At 40.0% G+C, this 22,689-nt stretch overlaps 1 protein-coding gene across 1 annotated transcript in view; it reads left to right on the plus strand.

The window, feature by feature from the left end:
* The first annotated feature begins 2,859 nt into the window (after nt 1-2,859).
* LOC116048915 (matrix metalloproteinase-17-like) overlaps nt 2,860-22,689 on the plus strand; it is an 80,360-nt gene continuing 60,530 nt past the window's right edge. Inside the window, exon 1 of the mRNA XM_031298229.2 lies at nt 2,860-3,369. Coding sequence (XP_031154089.1) covers nt 3,262-3,369 — 108 coding nt within the window. The 5' untranslated portion in view covers nt 2,860-3,261. The remainder of the gene's footprint in view (nt 3,370-22,689) is intronic.

Here is a 22,689-nt window from a genome sequence, read left to right on the forward strand (position 1 = left end):
CATGAGGCTGTGGTACAATAAAGGAGAGCTGTGAATCAGTTGTGACAGTGCACTGAGGTTAAGGAGACTGTCAGTCAAAGCAGACACAGGATAGTTAAGATGCTCACACATGGGTGCCTGCATGTGAGTGGGCACCGAGGCGTGTGTGTGCATCTGCATTATGATTCAAGAGTTAAATGGATAATTCACCTTGGTGTTGTGGAGGCAGTTAAGAGTGATTCTGGACAGTGCTAACAATAATGTTTTACTGTTTAAAATTCCTACTGGAAAATGTTCTTTTTACGTGCACCCTCCACAGAAAGGTCTGGGTGAGGTGGTGCACGGTAGTCTACAGGTCAGCACTGCTAGAACTAATAAGGATTTTAGACTCTGGTTTGAGGACATTTGGTGAGGGTGGATAATTGGCATATTGGGGGCTTGAACTTGGTTCCCCCAGTTGAAGGATCTGGCTTGTCGTTAGGCTATGATGTTCTAAAAACTGAGAAAATAAAACGTAATTGCTAGTTGTTCAAGGACTCCCAACTTTAGATTTTTAATTGAAAGCAGGCCTCCTTTGACTTCAATTATTTTAAATGAGGATTTGATGGTGTTTATTTAACCTTGGGCATGGCAACCATCCGTGTAGGTGAATCATATCCAGGGAACAAAATTCCACCACTGAGCAAAACGGGTTGTCTTTGGACTGAATAAAAATAGTAACAGCAGTAACAGCAATAGCAGCAGTTATTAATCGTTGATGCATTTTAATGTATCTATTCTCCAGCACCATTGACTGTTTTATCTTTTTGATGAATCATGATTAAAGGACAAGGGGATTAAATAAAAGGCACCCAAAGCCGAATTCAAATTCTCTCACAGCTGTTTGAATAAAGTCAGACAAAAACCTCAAAAGTAGCCTACTGGAAGTTTGAGAATCGAACTTCAAAATAAAAGCATAAGAAAACATGTGCAGGTGGATCTAAATGGAGGGGGCCAATTGGTATAGGCCTATATCGCTTGCACATGGAAATGTGGTTATTATACAGTACAGGGTGGTCTTTTTTTTACATTATTACTGTATGGTTGTGGGCATGATCAAGAAAATGTAGTCTGCATATATTTATGTGTTGGTCATATCTAAAACAGCAGGCTACCTAAAACTGAGTGAAAGGAATTTCTAAATTCAATAGGCTAAATGATGTTTTTATTACCTAATTAATCTATCTTTTGTTGAATTTAATATATTATTTAAAGTTACTATATGTAACTTTTTAATGTTCCTGAAACTGTAATTTTTCATCTAATGGTCATAAATGACCTGTAACAGCAAACAAAACGAACAGTGAAAAGAATGCTATTTTTATGTAGTTTTTATTAATGCTTTTTGCCCGGATCCGATTTTTCCAGCGAAGTCACAAACTGATTTACGGCAGGTAGACCAGCTCTACAGTAACACATTCTGGCGGGGCACAGATTTCTTTGTAACACCAGAAAAGCATATGCAGCCAGCTAAAAGGTAGCAGGAGTTTTCTTTATATAGGCCTAATTGTATTTTAATTTTATTTTAGAAGTTATCTGCTGTAGTTATGGTTGATACTGGGGCAGGGCCATCACATAAAAACGGAAATTAAACGAAGAACAACTAAAAGCTAAAAGTGAGAGTGACAGATGACGGGCAAAAACCCGAGTCAATCTCAGTCGGGCTTTCAACAGATGGAGACAATTACGGGATTGTAAATGATTCAAAACCGACACCGATTTGGCCCTCAGGTATATGTCTATTTCATTCATAAAATAACTTTACAATGTGCAATGTGGTTGTAGGCCTACGTCAGTAGCCTATATTAAATTACGTCCTGCTTCCATTTAGCGGCGCCCAGGTATTTTTGTTTCAGTCCATGTTTGTGTTTGCCTACTATTTTCTTTACCTTTGTCCCCCTGTACCTGTGTAAAGCGTCCGTGGGTTTCATGCAATGCACTATTAATCTAAGTTATTATTATGTTGGTTGCTACAACAATCTCTTAATGCTTTGGCTCGTGATGGTGATAACGTTACCCGGTTTAGCTCATGAATCACGATACATCCAAATTAGGCTAAGTTACCGTATGCAACACTTAAAATGCAACGATGCATCTGTAAAGTATTCTCTTATTGTAAATGAATGATTTTCTGTCCAAGCAAAACATGACATGACCTCCCGGTAACGATAACTCTGTAATACAGTGAGTAATACAGCACCGTAAAAAAAATACCTTACAACAGCAGGTGTGGTAAAAACACTACCAATTTTGTCCAAAGCGGCCGCTAGAATCAACACAAACTGAAAGTAACAAATAAAACTCTACTAACTGAATTAGACAATTTAATTGACTTAATAATTGAGTTTATAAAGAGTATAGGGCCTATCACAAGTTATTACAACCCCGGGGTTATGTTATCAAATTGTTTATATTGAGAACCAACAACCCTAATGTAGCCTAGGTTTTTAATTTACAGTGATATGAAACTGTGAAAAGCAGTAAATACTCGTAGTCTTGCTACTGCAGTCAACACGTTTGGTATAAATCCAGTTCACACAAATTCAACAGCTCTGAAAACTGCAATATCTATAAATTATTTCAGCATAAACTTTAAAAATGTTGGTCAAAACTTGTGTTAGGCTATTTGGGAACCCAAATCATTACTTATGCTGGAAGCTTTATCAGAGATCTATTTTAGATTTAGGGACCCAAAGCCCTAAAAGGTTTAGTGAAATTACGCTCGTGTCATGTAGGCTATTATATATATAGCCTTATTTGCTCAAGTCCAGCAATTAGGATTTTATTTTGGGAATTTTCTCCGGAAGTGTAACAGATTATTGTGGCTGGCTTGAGGTTGATCTCTGCTGTTCGCGACACAACCGCGCGCAGCTGCTTTCATTTCCCAGCGCTCAAGACGCTACGACAGAGAGAGCAGCTCGCGCTTCTTGCTCCGGGGATATTACCTCTGATGGACTTGAGATAAGACAATAATACGGAGTTTATCTCTGTTTATGACCACTTAGGTGTTAGTTACGAGTGTAGTTTTGCTGGACATAAACTGCTCTAATGTTTTTAACAGAACCCGTTTTAATGTGCTTCATGTGTTTGCGCTCAACAGTGAGGTAGACTTATTCGGGGACACTTTACAAGAGTCTCGGCGTGTGATTTATCCCGTGGATGCTGCTGTCGGGGTCGGTGTCTGAGCCCTTCAGGATCAGCCTGTCATAGGGCATCATAGTTTCTCTGGTTCCTCACAAGTGGATGAGGAATACTTCACCGGAGATGCTGCTGTTGGTGCCGATATTGTGGCTTTTACCTCTGACCGGAGCGGCTCCGTCTCAGACTACCGAGCAGCTGGACTCTGGGGTGGTAAGTGTTCTATCTTTTCTACCTACTTTTGGAGAACACTGGAAAACGGGGGTCGAAAGTTTTATAGCACCAGTGAATGTGGGGTGTGTTTTTTCTATCATACATGAGTGTGGGGCCGTGAAGTGGCAGGTTTTTCTCTCCTTTCCTACTTGGGCTACTCTTGAACGTCAAGGAAAGAGCAAGTGCTGTATTCTCCGAAATACTTGCTCTGAATTTTAACACCGCTCTGCAGTCTAATGCACGAGGCAGAGTGGCGGTACACACTGCATGATGAAACATATTTATCGGAACTTTATTTACCTGATCAGAAATCACCGCATTCCAAACATATATTAAGAAAACATTAAATAATCAATGTGTTAGCCAAATTGCCTGTAATAAATAAATGTAGGATATGACGGGAATAGCCTTGGCGTTATATCGACCTCTTATTATTCTGACATAGTGTGCTAATAAGATAACTGGAGCTCACTAGGACAGACTAGACCTATGAGGCGTTATAGGTTATTTTATCAGGGAATTTCTCGGTTATGCCTATTAGAGACCTGAAGCCAAGTTCAGGCAATTGCTGTGTTTAAAATAGAGGATCTCATACTGTAGTCTGGTGGAGCACTAAACGAAGCCACTGAAACAGGCAGCACCGCTGATAAAGAAGCTATTCGCTTGTAACAGATCACCCCAAAATAGTAGTCAGTGCCAGTGGCTATACATCATCATCACCACAGTCCCACATCAAGTGGCATACAGTCAAGACTGAGGATAAGGGAGCAATGCACCTGCATATGGACTGCTGTGTGTAAGTGTATACTGTATGTGTGTGTGTTTATTCATGCCCTTTATCTAGATACACTATGCTCTATGTAAATAGCTGTTGTTAAAAGATGTAGTTCTTGGCTTATGAAGATGATTATCATCTTCATAATTTCATCTTCATTGAAGTTGCATTTCCCTACATGTTTCACTCCTCAGGGCAACATCAGTTTTCTGTCAGCACTCAAACTCCTCTTTCTGAAAACCCACGCTTGGGGATTACGTTTTTCTTAACAAAGACTAAAACATGAGCACTAAAATAGACCATTCTATCATCCATTCATTCTATTTATGTACTTATTTTTTGAGGGGTTTTTTCACCCACCTTCAGGCTGTGTACCTTATGTTTTTTGACTCTCTACTTTTACACCCACACCTAACACAACAGAAGCTTTAGTTGTGAGATTGCATTGGCCATCATTTTTTATTTAGACTGTGTGTGTGTGTGTGTGTGGGCGAGACAGAGAGAATGTCAACTTAGATGAAGTTTGTACACAAGTTACATTATCTAAAAAAAAAAAAAGTTTGTATAAGAAAAGAGCACACACAATACGCCCAGTAAGCTTACATTAACCATGTTTTCTATCAGTGGGCCTCATTGCTGAGGCGGATGCCAACAACCCTGACATTAGGACATGATGTGTTGCACCTTTCGCTCTGAATCAATTTCTGGTTTTCCAAAAGGTCAGTTTGGCCACACATGGCAGGACTTTCATCACAACCTGTTCACACTTCTTCCTTACTGGGTAGCTTTGGCCACAAACAACCATAGCCTTGAAACAGGCTATTACTAAACAGAATAGCCCTCCTAACCTCAGACTTCTTGTCTCGTTTTGTTTTCCAGTTGCAACATAATTCTGCTCTTCACTGTGAGCACTAGCCATGTTTTCCAGCTTAATTTGACCATTTGGGGATTGAATGTTGCTGGAATCAATTTATCATTTTCTATTAATAAAAAAAGGCTTGTTTTCTGTTAGGTTACTTTTAGTGTGCATTGCCAGACCTTCCTCCACAGCGCTGTGGAGGAAGGTCTGGTTAGTCCACACAACATTCTGGGATAAGAGAAAAACATGCTCTGGTTTACTGGCATTTCTTTTAACCAATCACAATCATCTTTGGCAGCGCTAAGCACTGGACGGAGCAACATTGCCTCTGGAAAATAGCCTCAGGAAGGAACTTGTTTTGGTGGAACATGTGTGCGTAGGGAGGCGAGCTCTGGAATTTCAATGGCTGTTGAGTGTGTGAATTTTACTCACACAAAAAAAAAAAAAGATAAACATAATTTGATTGTCGGTTCTAGCTTGAAGGATGTATGTCGAATCGACCGGAGTTTAGAAGGCCAACAGAAATAAAGCGAAAGCTGAGGGACATCCGGCCGAAAATAAGGGTTATCCAGCGGAACCGGAACAATCCCGTAAATGAACCGTCGTAGATAAAGACTAGGTAACTTCTATTTTCTTTTTTTTCTCTTAAGCACACGCATAACTTTGCATCTCTTTCACTCTGAGATAATTAGTACAGTAGCAAAGCAGAGGGATAAGTTGAGGATTAATATGTAAGTTGTCGGTTCGGTTAATCAATGCCAATGTCCTCCTGATCAGCCAATAATAAATATTGGCCGCTAATATCTTTCTTCTTTATTTGTAGATTTTACTAAAGATAACAGGTTTTACTGTTGTACAGTAATTCTTGCACAAACCCTTTTTTCTTTTCTTTTCTGGAAAATTGGGCAGACTATAACACTACAAACCCAGCGGTATCAGCAGATGAAAGGCTGTGTTAAAAGCTGCGATTTTCCTCTGTTTGCCATGGCAGAGAAAATAATACCCAAGGTGGAAGCTTCCCTACATTTCTAGATAGAGCTGTATGACAAGCTCAGTCCAAAGTGGCGCTGCCGTCTCCGTGCTGCCGGCACTCTTAGGCCCATTACACTTGTTTTGATGTCTTTGATGCCCTGTCCCACTTCATGTGCCAGTAAACGCAAAGCAGTACTGCCAGTCTAGTGTCGGATACAGACCTGATAATGTCCACGTTTGTTCTATGGACTTAGAGGCACTAAATATGTCTCTTGTTGGAGGTCACACAGTTAGTTCATGCAATAAAACCAATTTTCCTTGATGTTGATGTTTCCCCAGCTTAATTCTGCTGAAGAAACCCTTTCAAACGATAAATTCTCACTTTGGCTGTAACTTTAGCAGGTAAAATTGGATAAAGGCATGTCTTCTGTCTTCTAAAGTCTGAACATTACTTTGACTTTTTAACACAAAAATATCGATATGATCTGCTAAAAGCCACTATTTGTAGGAGTGGAGAATCTTTGTGCCAATGCGTAGAATTCTTTTTGAATTTTTAGTACATCTATATTTTAAAAGATTTCCACTTTGAAGACTTAAAGTGATACTCAAACCAAAATCTCTATTTTTGTTTCAAGCATTCACACCCTATAGGCTTGCATGGTGGCTATGTTTTAGGCATGTAACGGTATGGAAATTTAACCTCACGGTTATAGTGATGAAAATGATCATGGTTTTTGGTATTATCACGGTATTTTTAATTAAGTGTGTTCAATATGTTCAGAAAGCACTGATAGGCCTACACAAGCTGAACAAGTTTCAAAAAGTGTAACAGTGTTTATTATATTACAAAAATATAGGCAATAGGCTTGTAAAAACTATTGAAAATGTCTGACTGAAGATGTCTGACTTTGAGATCCAGGAAGATTTATGAACTCCAACTCCAACATGAAGTTAACTATGAAGTTGTATTTGACGTTACATGTGAAGTTGGATGTGGTTCTGAAATATAAGCAAATAATAATGCACATTAACAAGCATCTGACTTACTATGAACATTATTTTTACCAAAACTAAATGTTATAGCCACCAGCATATAACAAGAAACAATACTAAGAATTACATTCATTTCTCTGTAACAATTAACATAAATGTAACATAGTATTGCTCAGTAACACAAACTGAGAATAAGCCACATCTATTACAGCACACATATCCATAACAGAGCAAACTGTGTAATACACCTTTAATAGCTAAGCACATGGCTCCACAGCGCTAGTCTGTTTGCTGGCGATTGCACATTGCTAGCAAATTGCCCTAACACAACCTGAATATCAACACGTGGCTGCACAATATAATATAAAACAATCTGCACATCTATCAGCTATGCAATAAGAAACACAGCAACAGCAATATTATCAAGACGATAATATATCTCTCTCACTCCAAATAAATGTCACGTCGTAACACGGGCTAAACTTATTCACATCGTAGCGGAACACTTATTGAAATATGAATAATCGTAGCTTTAATGTTTACACAGATAACGAGGCAGTAAAACCCATGACAGTTTAACAAGCTACAGAATAGTTTTAACTTACGTTCTGGGCTACACACATCACTTCAACAAGTCCGAAAATGGGAAAGGAATGATAAAGAAAACAGTCTGTTTACAGCTGCTGTTCTGTCCCCTTCTTCTGTCTGAGCGCAAGTGATTGGCAGGAGATCAAAGCGATGACTCCCGTCAGTAGTGATGCACCGATGTGAAAATTGTGACCGATACCGATAACCGATATTTACCGATGTCGATATCTCTGTATAGAAAACACATTTTTATGATAATCAAATAAAGAACTATTTTCCAAAACGCATTTTCTTTTTTACTTTTGTGATTTATTTTCAGAAATAACTGATATTGGGCACCTTTACCTGTGTGCAAAATATGACTGTCATCAGATTTTCAGAAGAAAAAATAAATATTTATATAAAAATACATTTTTATAAAGGATACAAGTGTGTCCTGAATTCACACTATGAATAAGCCAACCCTGAGTATTCTCAATAAACATCTAACTCACTTGACACCAAGTCACTGTATTCTGTGAACATTGTACAACAGTTCAAAACTTTAAAGTACAGTAGTAGGCCTTAAATGGCCAAAGCCAAAAGTATTGAAAAAGGTAAAATGTGAAAATGGAGCCAGAACAAACTGGACTGAACACACACTGGCTTTTGCAGTCTTCTGAACTGTAAGTACAGTAACTGCCAAGTACTTTAGGGTTAGGCCTAACCCTTGAAATTATAGAAATTGGTGCCTTCTAGGCCGAGATAAGCCAGAAAATGTGTTTTTGGCTCATATGGATGAAAGACCCCAAATTCCAGAATGCACTTGCTTCGCTGCTTAGACTCCACTCCCAAGCAGCACCTACTGTTTACAGACAGACAGTGAGGCGAAACAGGTGTTTACAGTCCACCAAGCGCTAATGCTAGTATGCGTTAGCTGAACTTTATGTGTGTGTGCTAAATGTAGCCGATTATAAACACAGTTGTAAAAACAGCCCCCGTTTGCGTTTCACCACTGGGAATGTCCCCCCATGAGGTCAGATTTAGATCAAAATTCTCACACACACTCACATCTAAGCCAACACACACATCAAATACACAGGAATGATTCACATCGGCCCTACTTTGACATCGGAACGATACTGATGTGTAAAAAAAATGACCATATCGGCCAATATTATATCGGCGGCCGATGTATCGTGCACCACTACTCGTCAGTGATTGGTCAATCATCTCAGGAGAGAGAGCAAGTGTTACTATGGCCTTTTTTTACAAGGCTGATAAATGTCCTGAGCGCTGTCATCTCCTCCTTCCCCCGTGATTCCAACTTCAAGAAATGCACTGTAGGCTACGCGGATGAAGCTGGGAACATGCGGTTTCTACACCGTGGTAATCCACCATGATAATAATGACATTTTAAATGAAAATGGTAATTGTTATCATCAACATTTTTACCGTGGTTTACCGTAGGGCTGAACGATTTTTGAAAATAATCTAATTGCGATTTTTTCCCCAAATATTGCGATTTCGATTCAATTATTTTTTTAAGCTCTTTGTCTTCTGTATTATTCAACAAAGAATAATATAATAATGTATAGTATGAACACACAATTACACACTAGACAGTTAAATAAGTAAAAATATAGTATATATAGACACACACACACACACACACACACACACACACACACACACACACAATTTTTTACAGTGCACAGAGAGGATCTGCCTCCAGCCCCTCCCCCTCGTGAAGTTACGTGCTGCCGTGTGCACTTGCTCAGAGAGGCTATCGTTACGTTAGCTAGTTGCTGGTGTTCTTGCCGTGGGATTAACTGTACTAATAAAACCGTTGAAACACCGCGGCCACGCTGCTGTGAAAGCTCCCCGAACGTCATTTATCAGAGTCTGATTGTTACCCCTCTCAGTGGCAGCTCCTCCACTCATATCTTTATAACGGAGCTAACCGGAGCTAACCGCTAATCAGAGCTAATCGTTGCCAACCGAGCCTTGAGTTCTGTGTGCCTGTATCCATTAACTGCATGTATAGACTCAAGCCCGAATAAAACCCTTCATTTTATTAAAATGGCTGTAAAAGTTTTAAACTACAACTCAGAGTTGTTTGAATGACAGAAATCAGCTCAAGGTACAGTGTAGCGTTAGCATGCTAGTTGATGCTTTCTCTACGGAGTGCAGACTGATTTGCTCTCGTGAGTCATGTGACCAAATCGCAGCCTTTGCGATTAGGAAATCGCGTTTTAACATATCGCGATATTATCGAAAATGCAATTAATCGTTCAGCCCTAGTTTACCGTTACACCGGTAATCGTTACATCCCTACTATGTTTGTAGTTTCTTTTTATGTAGAAGAAGAGCAGCTTTAGTGACCGGATGATCATTTGTCTACGTAGAAGAAGACATTCTCCAGCACTACAGCATATTTATCAGTGTCCACACACTTTGAAAAATAGGAGCATCAGTGCTGTACTCTTAAGGTCCACCCTAAAAAGCAAAATGTAGGGACTTCCTGTGCCTAGAAACCACAAAGACATGGAAGTGCCTTTCAAGTTTATCGTTTTGAACCCAGCTTGACCACTTCTTAGGAGTAAGCAGGTGAAAGATCTTCATATTTCCTTTTTTGTTATAGGGGTGCCTAAGAAAGCTGGAATACAGACTCTTTCTTCTGTCCTCAAGAGAAGGCACAGCAACCAGATATCTGCTGCCTATCTAACTGCCTGCTGTTTCAGGGGCAGTAGAGAGCAAAAGGTCATAGTCGTAAAGTTATTGCACTAAAATAAGTGATCCTACCATACGCTGAAAAGCCCCGTTAGAGGGGAAAGCATGTGTGAAGTTGTGGAAGAGGATAAACTGGATAAAGGTGGGATAATATCATTTAGATATACACTGTTCTCAATTACGTGTGAGATAAAGGAGTTTTCCTGCTTTATTCATTGTAAAAACAGAAATTCTCATGTTTGATCACCAATAGCAAAGACACTTTATCTACACAATATAATCTAACTGCAGCTCCTAGTTCATCATGAAAGACAGAGAGAAAGTATCAGTGTAGACAGCTCCGATGATGATTACTTGGCCAATGACTGATTTCTTGTCACTGGGGTGCAACAGGGAGCCACGGGACACAAAGAGAGCATCATTCTGCGCCACTGGAAGGGCTGGAAAGTACAGATATGATCAGATGATTGTATTCATCATAACTGCTATTCACTCAGGATTTAAAACACCTAAAACAACCATCTAACTACAAAACAACCCTCTGATCTCTATCTTTGATCCAGGCAGTCCCATTTTCACTTCATTTCAGTCATGCTCCGTCATTTGGCATTTAGTTGAGATTGTGAATCTCGGTGTGTGTCTCTTCATCACAACCACGCACTGAGTTCTAAAGTAAGTGAACCACACGCTCAGAGATCAGAGGTATTCATTTTGATAGCATTGCTGCTATCCAGGTTGATATATCACTTTATAACACCGATTTTCAATTTCGGCACCTGAGGGAACTGAGTCATAGCTAAAACGTAATACACTCAGTTTTCTGCTCATTGTATTATTTTCTTGTGAGTCATATTTTCTTCACTGAGATGGAACCGCCCAGCTTCCCAAAGGAACTATTCACCTGAACATTCAGGGCTTCCCTTCTGATAAGCGAGAGTGATCTGAACAGATTAGCAGCTGATAAATTGCCTATATTACTTGTATATCCAGCCACCTGTGGAATTTTAGACATTAAAGGCCACTAGTCATTCACAAATTTCAAGACTGTGCAAGGGTGTGTGCGCACGGAAGTGCAACCACACCTCGCCAGTCTATTTCTCACTCTCGTTTTGTCGATTAATTTCTTCATTGAGAACACCATCTGGCATTCTGGCGAATTCCTCTGGAGCGGTAGGCTCGCTCATTCTGGTCCCCTATCTCTGCCACTCACTCTCCTTCCCTGCTAGATATCAAAATGATGAGTTCTTTAAGAAAATCAATGTAAAACAAACATTGTTTTCAGGAATATGTGGTGGGAGGATAAGGTTTAAAAACATTTTGTGATAATTTCAACCCAATATTCCTCAATTTGTACTGGCTTTTCTGATATAATTCTGATGCAATTTACAATCCTTTTGGGTTATTTTGCATGGTTCCAAATTGCAAGGTTGCTGAAAAAACAATGAAGATAGGGCTCACTAATACCCATAGTATGTTTAGTAATTAGGTCATTGGTGTCTTAAGACAGCCATAACAATTACTCAAAGAGCATTCAGCAATAAAGCCCTAGCTTTAAACATGCTCATGGAAGACTATCCTCTCTCTCACGACACTTCAAGTACCATTAATCCTCCACCTGACAAAATGTTCATTTTAATCATTCAGTTTTTGTTCTGAAGGGTGTAATAGGGAAATCATTTCATTTGCAAGCCCCATTACAACAGTACCACCACCCTCATTAGTACCGTGTTCGCCTGCAATGTGTGTACATTTCTCCAGCATTGTATCCAGTCCCTTTACTCTTCCATTTTACTCCTGCACTTTACAGAGGAGGCTTTCTTTCTACCAGCACATCATGGTTATTCTGATAACACCCAGGGACCCAGGGATAGAGGAGACTCCAAAAGAAAACAGGATGCAGTCAAGGGAAAGATGATGGAGGGATTTCTGCGCTGAAATAACAAAGTGACAAATAAGCAAATTCATGTGCTTAATGAAGAGGAAGAAGATGTGTCAGCCAAAATATGAAATGTTTTGTCTTAGATTTTTGGATATTATAGTGATTGATTGATTAGGTATGCAGGGATGTTAAACCACACCAGAAACACATCCAAACACACTCTGGATGCAGGTGTCCATGTAAATCTGTTATTACACTCTCAGCCTGGATCATAAGGACACTTTTAGCACCGCTGTCCCACTTCCATCAAGCTGTGTGACCTTCTGTCTGTAGAAATGCACCTTGGGACTCAAATTCAGGGCGAGGAGATTATTTCAGGAACAATCGCATGTGGGAGATGACTTGCATGTTGTAGAGAGTATATCTCACCATAAAGATTGACAGAGAGCGAATGTTCAGCAGCATGTAATATATAATGCATTCTCAGGCAACTTCTCAGGCAGAGAACCTGCTCCTATCCAATCTGTCACCTCAGCCTTGTTAGGCGTAAAAGTTCTCCAGAGACATGCAAGTTTCTGAGGAGAATGTCAGCATTATTGTACTGAGTTTTTGATTTCCTCAGAAACCAATTCAACATGGGTCTCCAGAGCCCTGACACCTCGTTGGCCGCCACTGTAGCATGGCGGTTTGGGACTGATGCGAGGCAGCTGCAAGACGTCTGTGGGACGTTTTCAGACAATGACAACACATCGATTTCCAGATCAAGTTTGACAGCATGAATTCAGAAATTTACCGTAGGCAGTCCTCAAGTTGACTTTGGAGTAGATCAAAATAGGATTGCAAAATAAGACTTTTGGCCACATACTTTCAACTTCAAATTGAAGAAAAGCAGTTTGAGGCCTGAAGAACCATCAGCAGGTCAACAGAAGCCAGATGTATAAAGGACACGTATACATAAAAACCACGCATACACTACAGTATGTCCACACCTTAACTGGTATTTCAAAAATTGCAGTTTCCCCTTGTTTCATCAGTTCTCTGTGTGCATGTGCTTCTTAATTTTTTTTCTTTTTTGTAAAGCATTGGACTCTATTATAGCGTGACAAGCCAGACCCACATCAAGATGTTGGGTCTGGGAACTCACCATTGGCAGGGCTCAATCCGAGGGGCGGGATAAACGGTTGCCTTTCAAATTCCCTCTGCACGCAATAGGATAGCGCTACAACCAACGAGAGCAACGTTAGTTGATAGATTAAACTTTTGCCGTATCCGGTCGGCAAAACTCTGAACACATCTTCCTTTTTTAAGAATGACTTCAGTGCCGTTCTTTGTTCTTTTCTCAAAGAAAAGCTTAACTCCAAGTCTTCCAGAGTCGCGGCCAAAGCCGTTTCGAAAAGGCCGCTGTTCGCCAGCAGCAGCAGCCATCTTCTTTGATTTCAAGTAGCAGCGAACCGTCGCAACTCTGCCGTCATTATGTTAAGCCCACCCACCGACTCTATACACGATGTGATTGGCCTGACTAGAGTTTGGTTTTTCCAGCTTGCAAGGCAACAGAGAGTTGCTAGACGACCCTGGCTGCAAATTACATTTGCTGCCGCTAGGGTGCGTCTAGATTTCTAGGCTACCTCTATTGCTGAGTCTGCTAGAAACAAGATCATTACCTTTCTGACATGTGATGACGTCGACTGACATACAGTATGATCCAGTGATAGTTTGCAGGTGCATGTGTGATGGGTGAATGCGGGAATGACACTATGGGCTCTTTTTTAGTCACGCAAGCACAACAACCAGCACAATAGTGGGGGGTCTTGGGCACATGGGACTGTGTGGGCATCTCAAAACGCAGCAACACAAAGTGCAAAAAGGTAAATGATGATAATATTTTTTTATTAATTTATTAATTATTATTAAAAGAAAATTGAATCGTGAGCCTAAAAATCAATATCGAATCGTGACATTTTCTGAATCGTGCACCCCTATGATACAGCAGTGTTTGCGCCACAATTGATTTAAAAAATTAAGATTAAAACTCACCTTTTTGGGGGGGAAGTGATGCACAGAATTGATCTAGTGTCTTCTGCATAAACAGGCAGAACGCAGAGTTGTAAGAGACGTGTGGTTATTTAGTAGCAGCCGGGTGTTGTATGCATGTGTTTTGATCAAAGTAAAGGATTGTGCACAATGGCACTGCTACACAATCGGAGGCTGCAGATTTATCACATGTAACTGTCCTGCTGACTTCAGATCACTGCAGGGATTTAATGAACTGAACAACAAGGTTGTCGAGCACGGTGTAAAGCTGCTGTAAATAATAGATACTGCACGAACCACCTATATTAACTTATAAATGAATGCATACTGATTTACCAACATTGTTGCTTTAACCACATTCTATTTTTATTTAAATGCATCTAGTTGTTGAAGATTGTTTAATTAAAGTAGCTTAATTACATTTAAAATATTATTTTGGTTATTTCTGCGCATTTGCTGCAGTGGCGTAGCCAGAAATATTAATTTAGGTAGGCATGTGGATGTAATGTGTGCAAGAACAAAAGTGACCTGTACATCAACCATCACGCTTTTTTATCTCTTATTTTAAGATCTCATTAAAACATTATATAGATTTTGTGCCTACCATACATTCCATACATTGTATCGATCGCAGGCTACTGGTTTGTTTTTACTGTTGCTTAGCAGTTAGTTTCAAGAAATAAGGTGGCAGAGGCAAGCTGCAACATTATTATTTTTATTTATTTAATGCTGCAATGATTTCCCCAATAACATTATAGCACAACTGTTGCATGAAAGCAATGTCAAACCTGGAGTTGTGGCGAGTGCAATGGTCTACTCACTGAACATCTGCAACATTACATGCAACTACATCACCTCAGATTCTCCAGTAGCAAGGGTAACCACACAACCATACATTTTTAGGCTAAGCCTATAAGCTATTTGTACGATGCAACTACATGGTAAAAACAAGCTGACAGCGTGCACGATCAACTAAGTGGAGTTTCATTTATAAACTATCCTTACGTTCAAAACCTCAAAAACCCTAAGCTACACCAGCAGGTGCCATAATAAAAAAGAAACCAAAAAAAGACTGCTATCATCAAAAATCACAATTTATACAAAAAGCACATTAGTATGACTTACATGTGTCAGCAAACTATAGGAGCAATGGAAGCTACATACAACAGCAACACAGTGCAACACTGCAGGGCTTGGTTTTGAACAATGAAATGATTTAATCATAATCCAAAATGTCTGGCAGCTCCTTTTCAAATGAAAGAGTAGATAAACTGTTCAGTCGGCCTGTGAGCATATTCGTTGCTTGTTTTGATCCGGTTAACAGTTGAAAACAAGAACTCAACTGTGCAGCTTGTTATCAGAAAACTAATGGGTGCCCGAAGTAAACTGTTCGTATTTGGAAAAATGTCTTTTGGACAGGAGTTGAGAACCTCGATTAGTGAGTCAGCGACTCAGCGCGGGGCAACTTGGCAAAGAGTTTAAATGAGCGGACACAACTGGCTGGTCTGGCCTGCCCCCAACGCTGGCTCAGAGGGTACAACATGGCATAGATGGGTCTTATTATACATCCGTGGGTGGGATGGAAGGCATGGGAAGTGTCTCTGTCCATTAGAGCCTATTTTTCCAATTAATTTCAGTAGTGTGTGAAAAAATATTAAGACTTTCTTTTCATTTGCAGCTAACTCAAACATCTTTTTTATGAGTGTGTAACCATAATATTTAGATGGAACAGGCACACCCATGGCTAAACGTGGGATTAGCTGCAAGTATGTAGTTTGCTCTTGTTTACAAAGTCACCTTTTGGTGACCAGATTGACTTATAAGCGTCAGAAACTGACAGGGTTCTGAGAAGTGTCATCTCACTGCAACATGTCACAGGGGCGGTGTGTGATTTTTTTTTTTTGGTTAAGAGTATTTTTGGGGGCTTTTCCCTTTATTATAGCGACAGTGGATAGATATGAAAGGGGGAGAGAGAGATGGGGGGGGGGTGACATGCCCGTGCTGCTGCAGGACTCAGCCAACATGGGGCGAACGCTCTTACTGGGTGAGAGGCCGCCCCGTGGTGTGTGACTTTTAACAAGAGTTCAATATGTTTCTCTACTGGGGAGTTTTGCCGATCCAAACAATATGCAGAGAGAGATTTGCTTTTTAAAACAAACTTTTGTAGCAACTCAGCAGTCTTATCTGGCTACTTCAATCCTAAACTTCATCAGGAGTTTTTGGAGGTAAGGTGGAATCATAAATCTATACTACAACATAGGGATGAGCCAAACAAAATCTTTAAATGAAATCCACTACAAACAAAGCAAACCACAAAAGGCAAAATGCAAACAAATAAAAGGCTCTCTCCCATGTATAAAGTTCCTTTAAAGTTTCTCCGATGATTTTGGTGGCAACGGGTAGAAGTAGCGCCGCTTCCCTAACGTGTAGTAACTCGCAGCATATAATAAAACGATAGACTTAACTAAAGGAGGGGTGACGCACCCAATTTCTACTGAAATGACTCTTTGAGCTGCCTCATTTGAATGAATCACCCACCTGTTTGCGCCTCTCCTCCCACCTGTGCACCATGCGCACAGGTGGGAGGAATTGACCTTAAAATTGTCTTTTCTGGGAAAAGCCAATTTTAAGGTCAGGACAAGGGCCGCCATGATAATCGGGCCCTATGGGTGTTACAACTACAGCCATACTGGTGGTTGAGTTAGCCAGTGCAGTTCTGTGAAATTGTGTTTCATTGAGAGACTGGAGGAGCTCGTAGAGGCATTTTATGTGCAAACAGCCTGTGTGCACATACGCCCCTTTTCCCAATGATTAAGATTTATTAAAACAACCATGCACATGCATGGCTTTATACTTTTGACAACAATAATGTGTTAATCCTGTCTACACAGAGCAGAAAGCAAATGTTAGAGTAAGGGAGTGTACGGAAGTAATGGACCGAACTGTGTAAGCAGTTGAGCAGGAATTACTGTTTTCCACAGCCGCATATGATTCTCTCTCCCGTTGGCTCTTCCTGGTTTCATGACTTACTGTAACTGTGGGTTAGAAGCAAGCTGGCTCTCTCTCAGGCTCCCCATGTAGAAAACCCCAAATCAACTCCATGTGGCAGTCCTATTTTAACTGTAGCATCCCAGCCCCTTCTAGGCATATACCCGATCAAGGTTTTGGTCAAAGCTATTCAAAGGACTGACCAGATCTTGTAATTATGGTGGTTTCTGGAGTTGTGCTGCTTGCCTGTTTAAGTTAAAATAATTCAAAGGGCCCGCCAACTGAACTGGAGGAAACCTCAAAGCAACAACAGAGCTCCTTTTGAAGTTTGTAATTAAGAACTGTAATAAATACAGTATGTATGTATGGGTGTTTGTATACGAATGCGTGCAAGATGCATACTGATTTCCGCCGACATTGGCACAGGAGTGATGGGCATTGCTGGCTTTTAGTTTATTTCATATCAAAGTAAAGGACAGCTGTGTGCAAAACAAGGGGGGAAAACATTTCATAACAAAGCGCTTGATGGGTCCTTCAGAATTCAATTTCAGCACATTATGATCTCAAGATGAAGGCACATTTGTCTGTATATCTAAATGAAATGAAGACAGAGTTAGAAAGACAGGCAGATTGCAACATTGTGAGGCGTTGGTTGTTTGGCCAATGTCTGTAAGTAATGTGTTTATTAGAATTATGATAAAAGCTTGGATGCAATAAGCATTAAGGCATAAAAATCTGTCTTTGCTACCAAGCTCAAAATCACTTTGTCCCAACGCACAATACGCAGCCCCATTAATTTGGAGAGTGACTGTTACATTCAAGATTGTATCTTGAGGTGGCTATTAACTCAGCAACTATTCATTGCCTAATTAGGTATTTGCAGTGCTTTTTCTCTCTCCAGCCCATGGGAGACAAACAAAAAGAGTTGTTTCTCAGTATGCCTCTCCCTAAGTGACAATTAAACTAATTACATACCCTCCACAAAAGAACAAGTTATTTAGTGATCAGACTGTTTTTCCAAGTACTGTAAACTCTACGAGCAAAGTAGAAGAAATGACATCAAAGTTCATGGATCATGGCTTAAGAACAGAAATTAGCTTGGAGCAGGTCACCCGCATAAACACATTGCATAAGCAACATAGATTCCTGTTTGACCTTGATCAATTATCAATAAATTGATTATTACACTAGAATGAAATAGCAACACTGGAAGTGATCTCCGAGTGCTCGCAAAATTTGAATGGAGTTGGCTGAGCTGTGCTTTAGTTTCCCCTATAATTTGGAACCGTCCTCGAGTTCTCGAACTGGTCTCGGATTTGCGTAACACATCTCTCAGTTGCATATTTCTAAGAGTGGGAAACAATAATAGATTCCATGTTGTGATTCTATTTTGATTGATTGGTGCATCGGTGCAGAAAACTGCTCAATCTGAGCTCAAAGGGCTGCCAAAGCCTCGGCTGTCCGGGTAAACAGCCGACCGCTCTCCTCAGTCTGTCTGTTTATTTTAATACACCATGATGTAGTCATGTTTAACTGATATGATGTAATGAATGTAATATTAATTAAGGACATCCATTGATCTTGTTTAATTAACTGTTCCTGATAAGTGTTTTATGGCTCTTCTGAAGACTTTTTTTTTTTTTATTATTATTATCCTCACTGACAAAAACATCACTCTGTGCATAGGCATTATGGATATGGTTTTAATTCAGCTTATATTATATAAAAAAACTTTTCAAGATAAATGAACACTTCATTGTTATTTATTTTGATGTCATTGTATTTAGGCCTAGTTGGACTAAACCTATTCAGAGACTCATACTGCTCCTGTTTCTCAAACTCAGTTTTTTTTGGACTGAATTCAAATTTAAGGCTACAGGAAAGAGTTTACAGCAATCCAATTGGACACATTTTGGATTTTACACACTGATAGGGGGAAAAGGGAGCTGGATAAGAGCCATATGGTATGCAAACTGGGTCATGGAAAGATAAAATATTTTAGCAACACAACTAACATTCACATTACACATTTCCAGCTGGAGCTGGATGCGTTGTTGATGCCAAGCAGAGAACCCTGGAGCAAGTGTCAAAGCAGCACACATTTATTTTGTCTATTTGAGAATTCACACTGTTGGAGAATATACGGACTTCCCCACGCATGCACCACGAAGTTGGCTTTTGCTGTGTTTTTTAATCACATCACCTTGAATTGAAATCAAATGTTGTGGTACGATGTCTTTTCACAATAAATCTGAGCATTTAACACAGGCTGTGGCTGCACATTGATTTTATTTTTGATGCTGACATTTATTAAAACTTGTAGATGCAAAACAAACCCTTGGATCTGACAGCCTGTCTGTAATCCATTGTTGCTTTGACACTCACATTCATTATCATGGGCGCAGAATTGGAGCTACACTCAGTGAGTAAATATTACACAGTGGCCTGTGCAGCGCTTTGTTCAGAGCAGAGAGTCTGCAGCGGGGCAGTAGAAGTGACAAGACCAACAAATGTAAGCATATGGTAGAATATGTAGGAGCATTGTATCCAGAGAGTTTTTTTTAGGATTTGTATGGTTTGCCTTTTTTAGCCGGCTCTGTGAATGCAGGCCCAGGGAGCTACAGGATACAGCGGTTATTTGATTAAACTCACTGATCAAAAATTTTGAGACTAACTAGTGCTGCATTCTAATGATTATGTAATACTCAAAATAGATTTTTTTCATCCAATTAGACTGGCTGTAATGTGTCCAAAAAACAACAGGACTTATGGTCATTGCAACTCCAGGAACCTAAGGTGTTGTTTTACTTATTTTGTCTGAACGGAGGGATTCAGTTTTTAATGATCTAAGATAAAGAGAGGCTGTGCATCGGAGAGGCTGGAGCATATAGATGTTGGGCATTTTTAATGATAAACTACTAAAAATAAGTAAAATAAAAAGTTGATTTATTTTCCCTCAGCCAACTAACTGCTCAATCGACCAATCATTTCAAAGACAACTTGCCTTGGATTCCTGTGTATGCTGGAAACTGTTGTCTATATCGAAGTGGGGTTGTTGGAGTGCATTGCAACCCTTAATGGATTTTTTTATTAATGTTAGAATGAAGCTGCAGAACTGCAGAACCTACCAGATAATCTTTATGACTGTTCTTGCTTAAAGCTGCTCTATTGTTTTGAAGTAGTGCTGATGTAATGTAAACTAAAAGTCTGTAGCTCCACGACCTCCGCTATGCTTCTTAGACTTATATGTTTCTCCCTGCTCCTATCTAGTGGTCTTACCAGATTTTGTCAGCAGGATAAAAATATGTTCATTATATCCCAGGACTGTAGGGCTTTCCCTCTTCTTTATCTGGCTTTCCCCATCTTTGTTCCATGAACACAGGCTCAGTCTAAATCATTACTTCTTTTTTCATCCCCTGTGCAATTGTCAAGCAGATTTGATAAGGAATTTGTGCCTATGGTTGTGATAGGACACTGTTCTGTTAGTTTCTTTTTGTACAGTATATGTGTATGTACTTGCTTATGCATGTATTGTGGTTGTTGATTGGCGGGTTGGTTGTTTCGTTGGTTTAGTTTGGGCTGTTTTTGTGGCCTTTTTTGCCTCGGTTCATGTAGTATTATTTGATTGTTATAGTTTGTCTTTTACAGGTGTTTTTTTTGATTCAACAATCAGCAGGGACGTTCCTACAAGATAATTGATCATTAAAGTACCAATATGATATGTGTTGTGATTTTTGTAAGTAATATAGTTTCATCACATTGCAGGATTCTTTTGTCTGATTTCTGGTGATGTGTTTTGCTATTGGAATTGCAGAATGGTTGAGTTACTGTCAGTGATTTTCAATCTATAATTACATTTTAAGAAATAGAAAAGTAGAGTGAAAATATTTTTTTGATTTGATTTAACCTGGACAGGTGCTGCATAAAGTTCAGTCTCTGTTGGTGTACATACATGTTTAAATGTGTTATTTCAGCTGTGCATTTTCAGTGCTGCCCCCCCCCCCCCCCCCGACATCCAGCATGGAGAAAAAGATGCATCAGGAAGGAACACATAGAAGAGTAACTGATAGGCCATGACATAAATTGGTTCATACTGTACACACGCCTGTGCATGAACGCATTGAGAAGCTGTCTGTGTCAGTCTGGAGGTGTGGTTGGTTATGCACCACATTTCATTCCCAGGCCAGAGGTATTGCTGGAGTTTGAACTTTGACCTCATTTTTAGTCTACAGCCGTGTCGGATAGCAAAGCAAGCAAACTCCCTCTGCACCTCATTTTGTCCAATTAAACTTTCCATTCTTCAGCCTTGAAGTTTGACTTTGTTGCGTTCTGAACTCACTACTGGAGGTTTCAGTGTCTGGCTGCGGAGGAATCTACAGCGTGGCTGTCGTTTCTTTTGCAGCGGTGTTATCAGTATGCAGTAGGTCCAATATAGCTCCTCTCAGCTTCACTTCCTAATAAAACAGCACATATCCAGACAGCTCATGTCTTGCTGCACCTGCAACGCACACACACACACACACACACACACACACACACACACACACACACACACACACATGCTACCTCTTCTTTTCCTCTGGTACTCCTCTTTTCTCAGATAATGCTTCAGTGTGCAGTCACAATAACTGCCCATCACCAATTTGAGTTGTGTGTGAGTTGTGGGCTCATTTAAGTAAAATGCTGACTTCCTTGTTGTCATTTGCTTGATGACCTTTTTAGGAGGGGGGTAGGGTGGAGGAAGCTGCACGATAGCAGGTGATGAAGTTTTTGCATGCTGGAGGGTGAAACAGCTTGTGTGTGAAAAAGAACCAATTAAGGTTTGAAACCTTGTAGGGATGAGAAGTTTGTTTGACAGGTAAGGAGCTGTTTTTGTTTTGTTGTCAGACACACTGGCATGCATGAGGTATCACATAGGGAGACAGCATACACGCATATAAAATGTTAGGCTTATAGTTTTAATAAAAATAAATATAATATATATTGCAAGTGCAAATTCCAGGTGGATTACTTTGGGCCAAAATACAGTGTAGCTAGTTTTACTGTTTACCAGGCAAGCTTTGAAAAGGATCAGCAAATTGTTGCTGCCATTGTTTAACAACCTAGAATTGGAATTGTATTGCCTCGAGAACCCCGTTTGCACACCAAAGGCCCAAGCCCGACATTACGCAGAGCAAGGTCAATTATTTTAATGGAGATTGAGGCTATGCTCTCCTGAGCAGTGCAGTTATCTGCCCTGACTTTCTGTATCCCTTTGTGGCTAAAGTTAATTGAACTACAGTTCAGTTTGATGGGACCGAAGAAGTACTAATTTAAATTTGGATTCCAAGTATTATGACCTCCATGACATGGCATTCTGGCATTGACGGCAGGTAGATGTAATGATGTCAAGAAGTGATGGCATCAATTTCAGTGCAGAGAAAAATTGAGAGGTTTTGTGCACCTGTGAATTCCTGGCGTTATGTAACTCGTTGCCACTGGGACTTCAGAAAGAGGATGGAAACACCAGATTAGAAAATTAAT

This window comes from Sander lucioperca, chromosome 1 (assembly GCF_008315115.2).
Source record: "Sander lucioperca isolate FBNREF2018 chromosome 1, SLUC_FBN_1.2, whole genome shotgun sequence".
NCBI lineage: Eukaryota > Metazoa > Chordata > Actinopteri > Perciformes > Percidae > Sander > Sander lucioperca.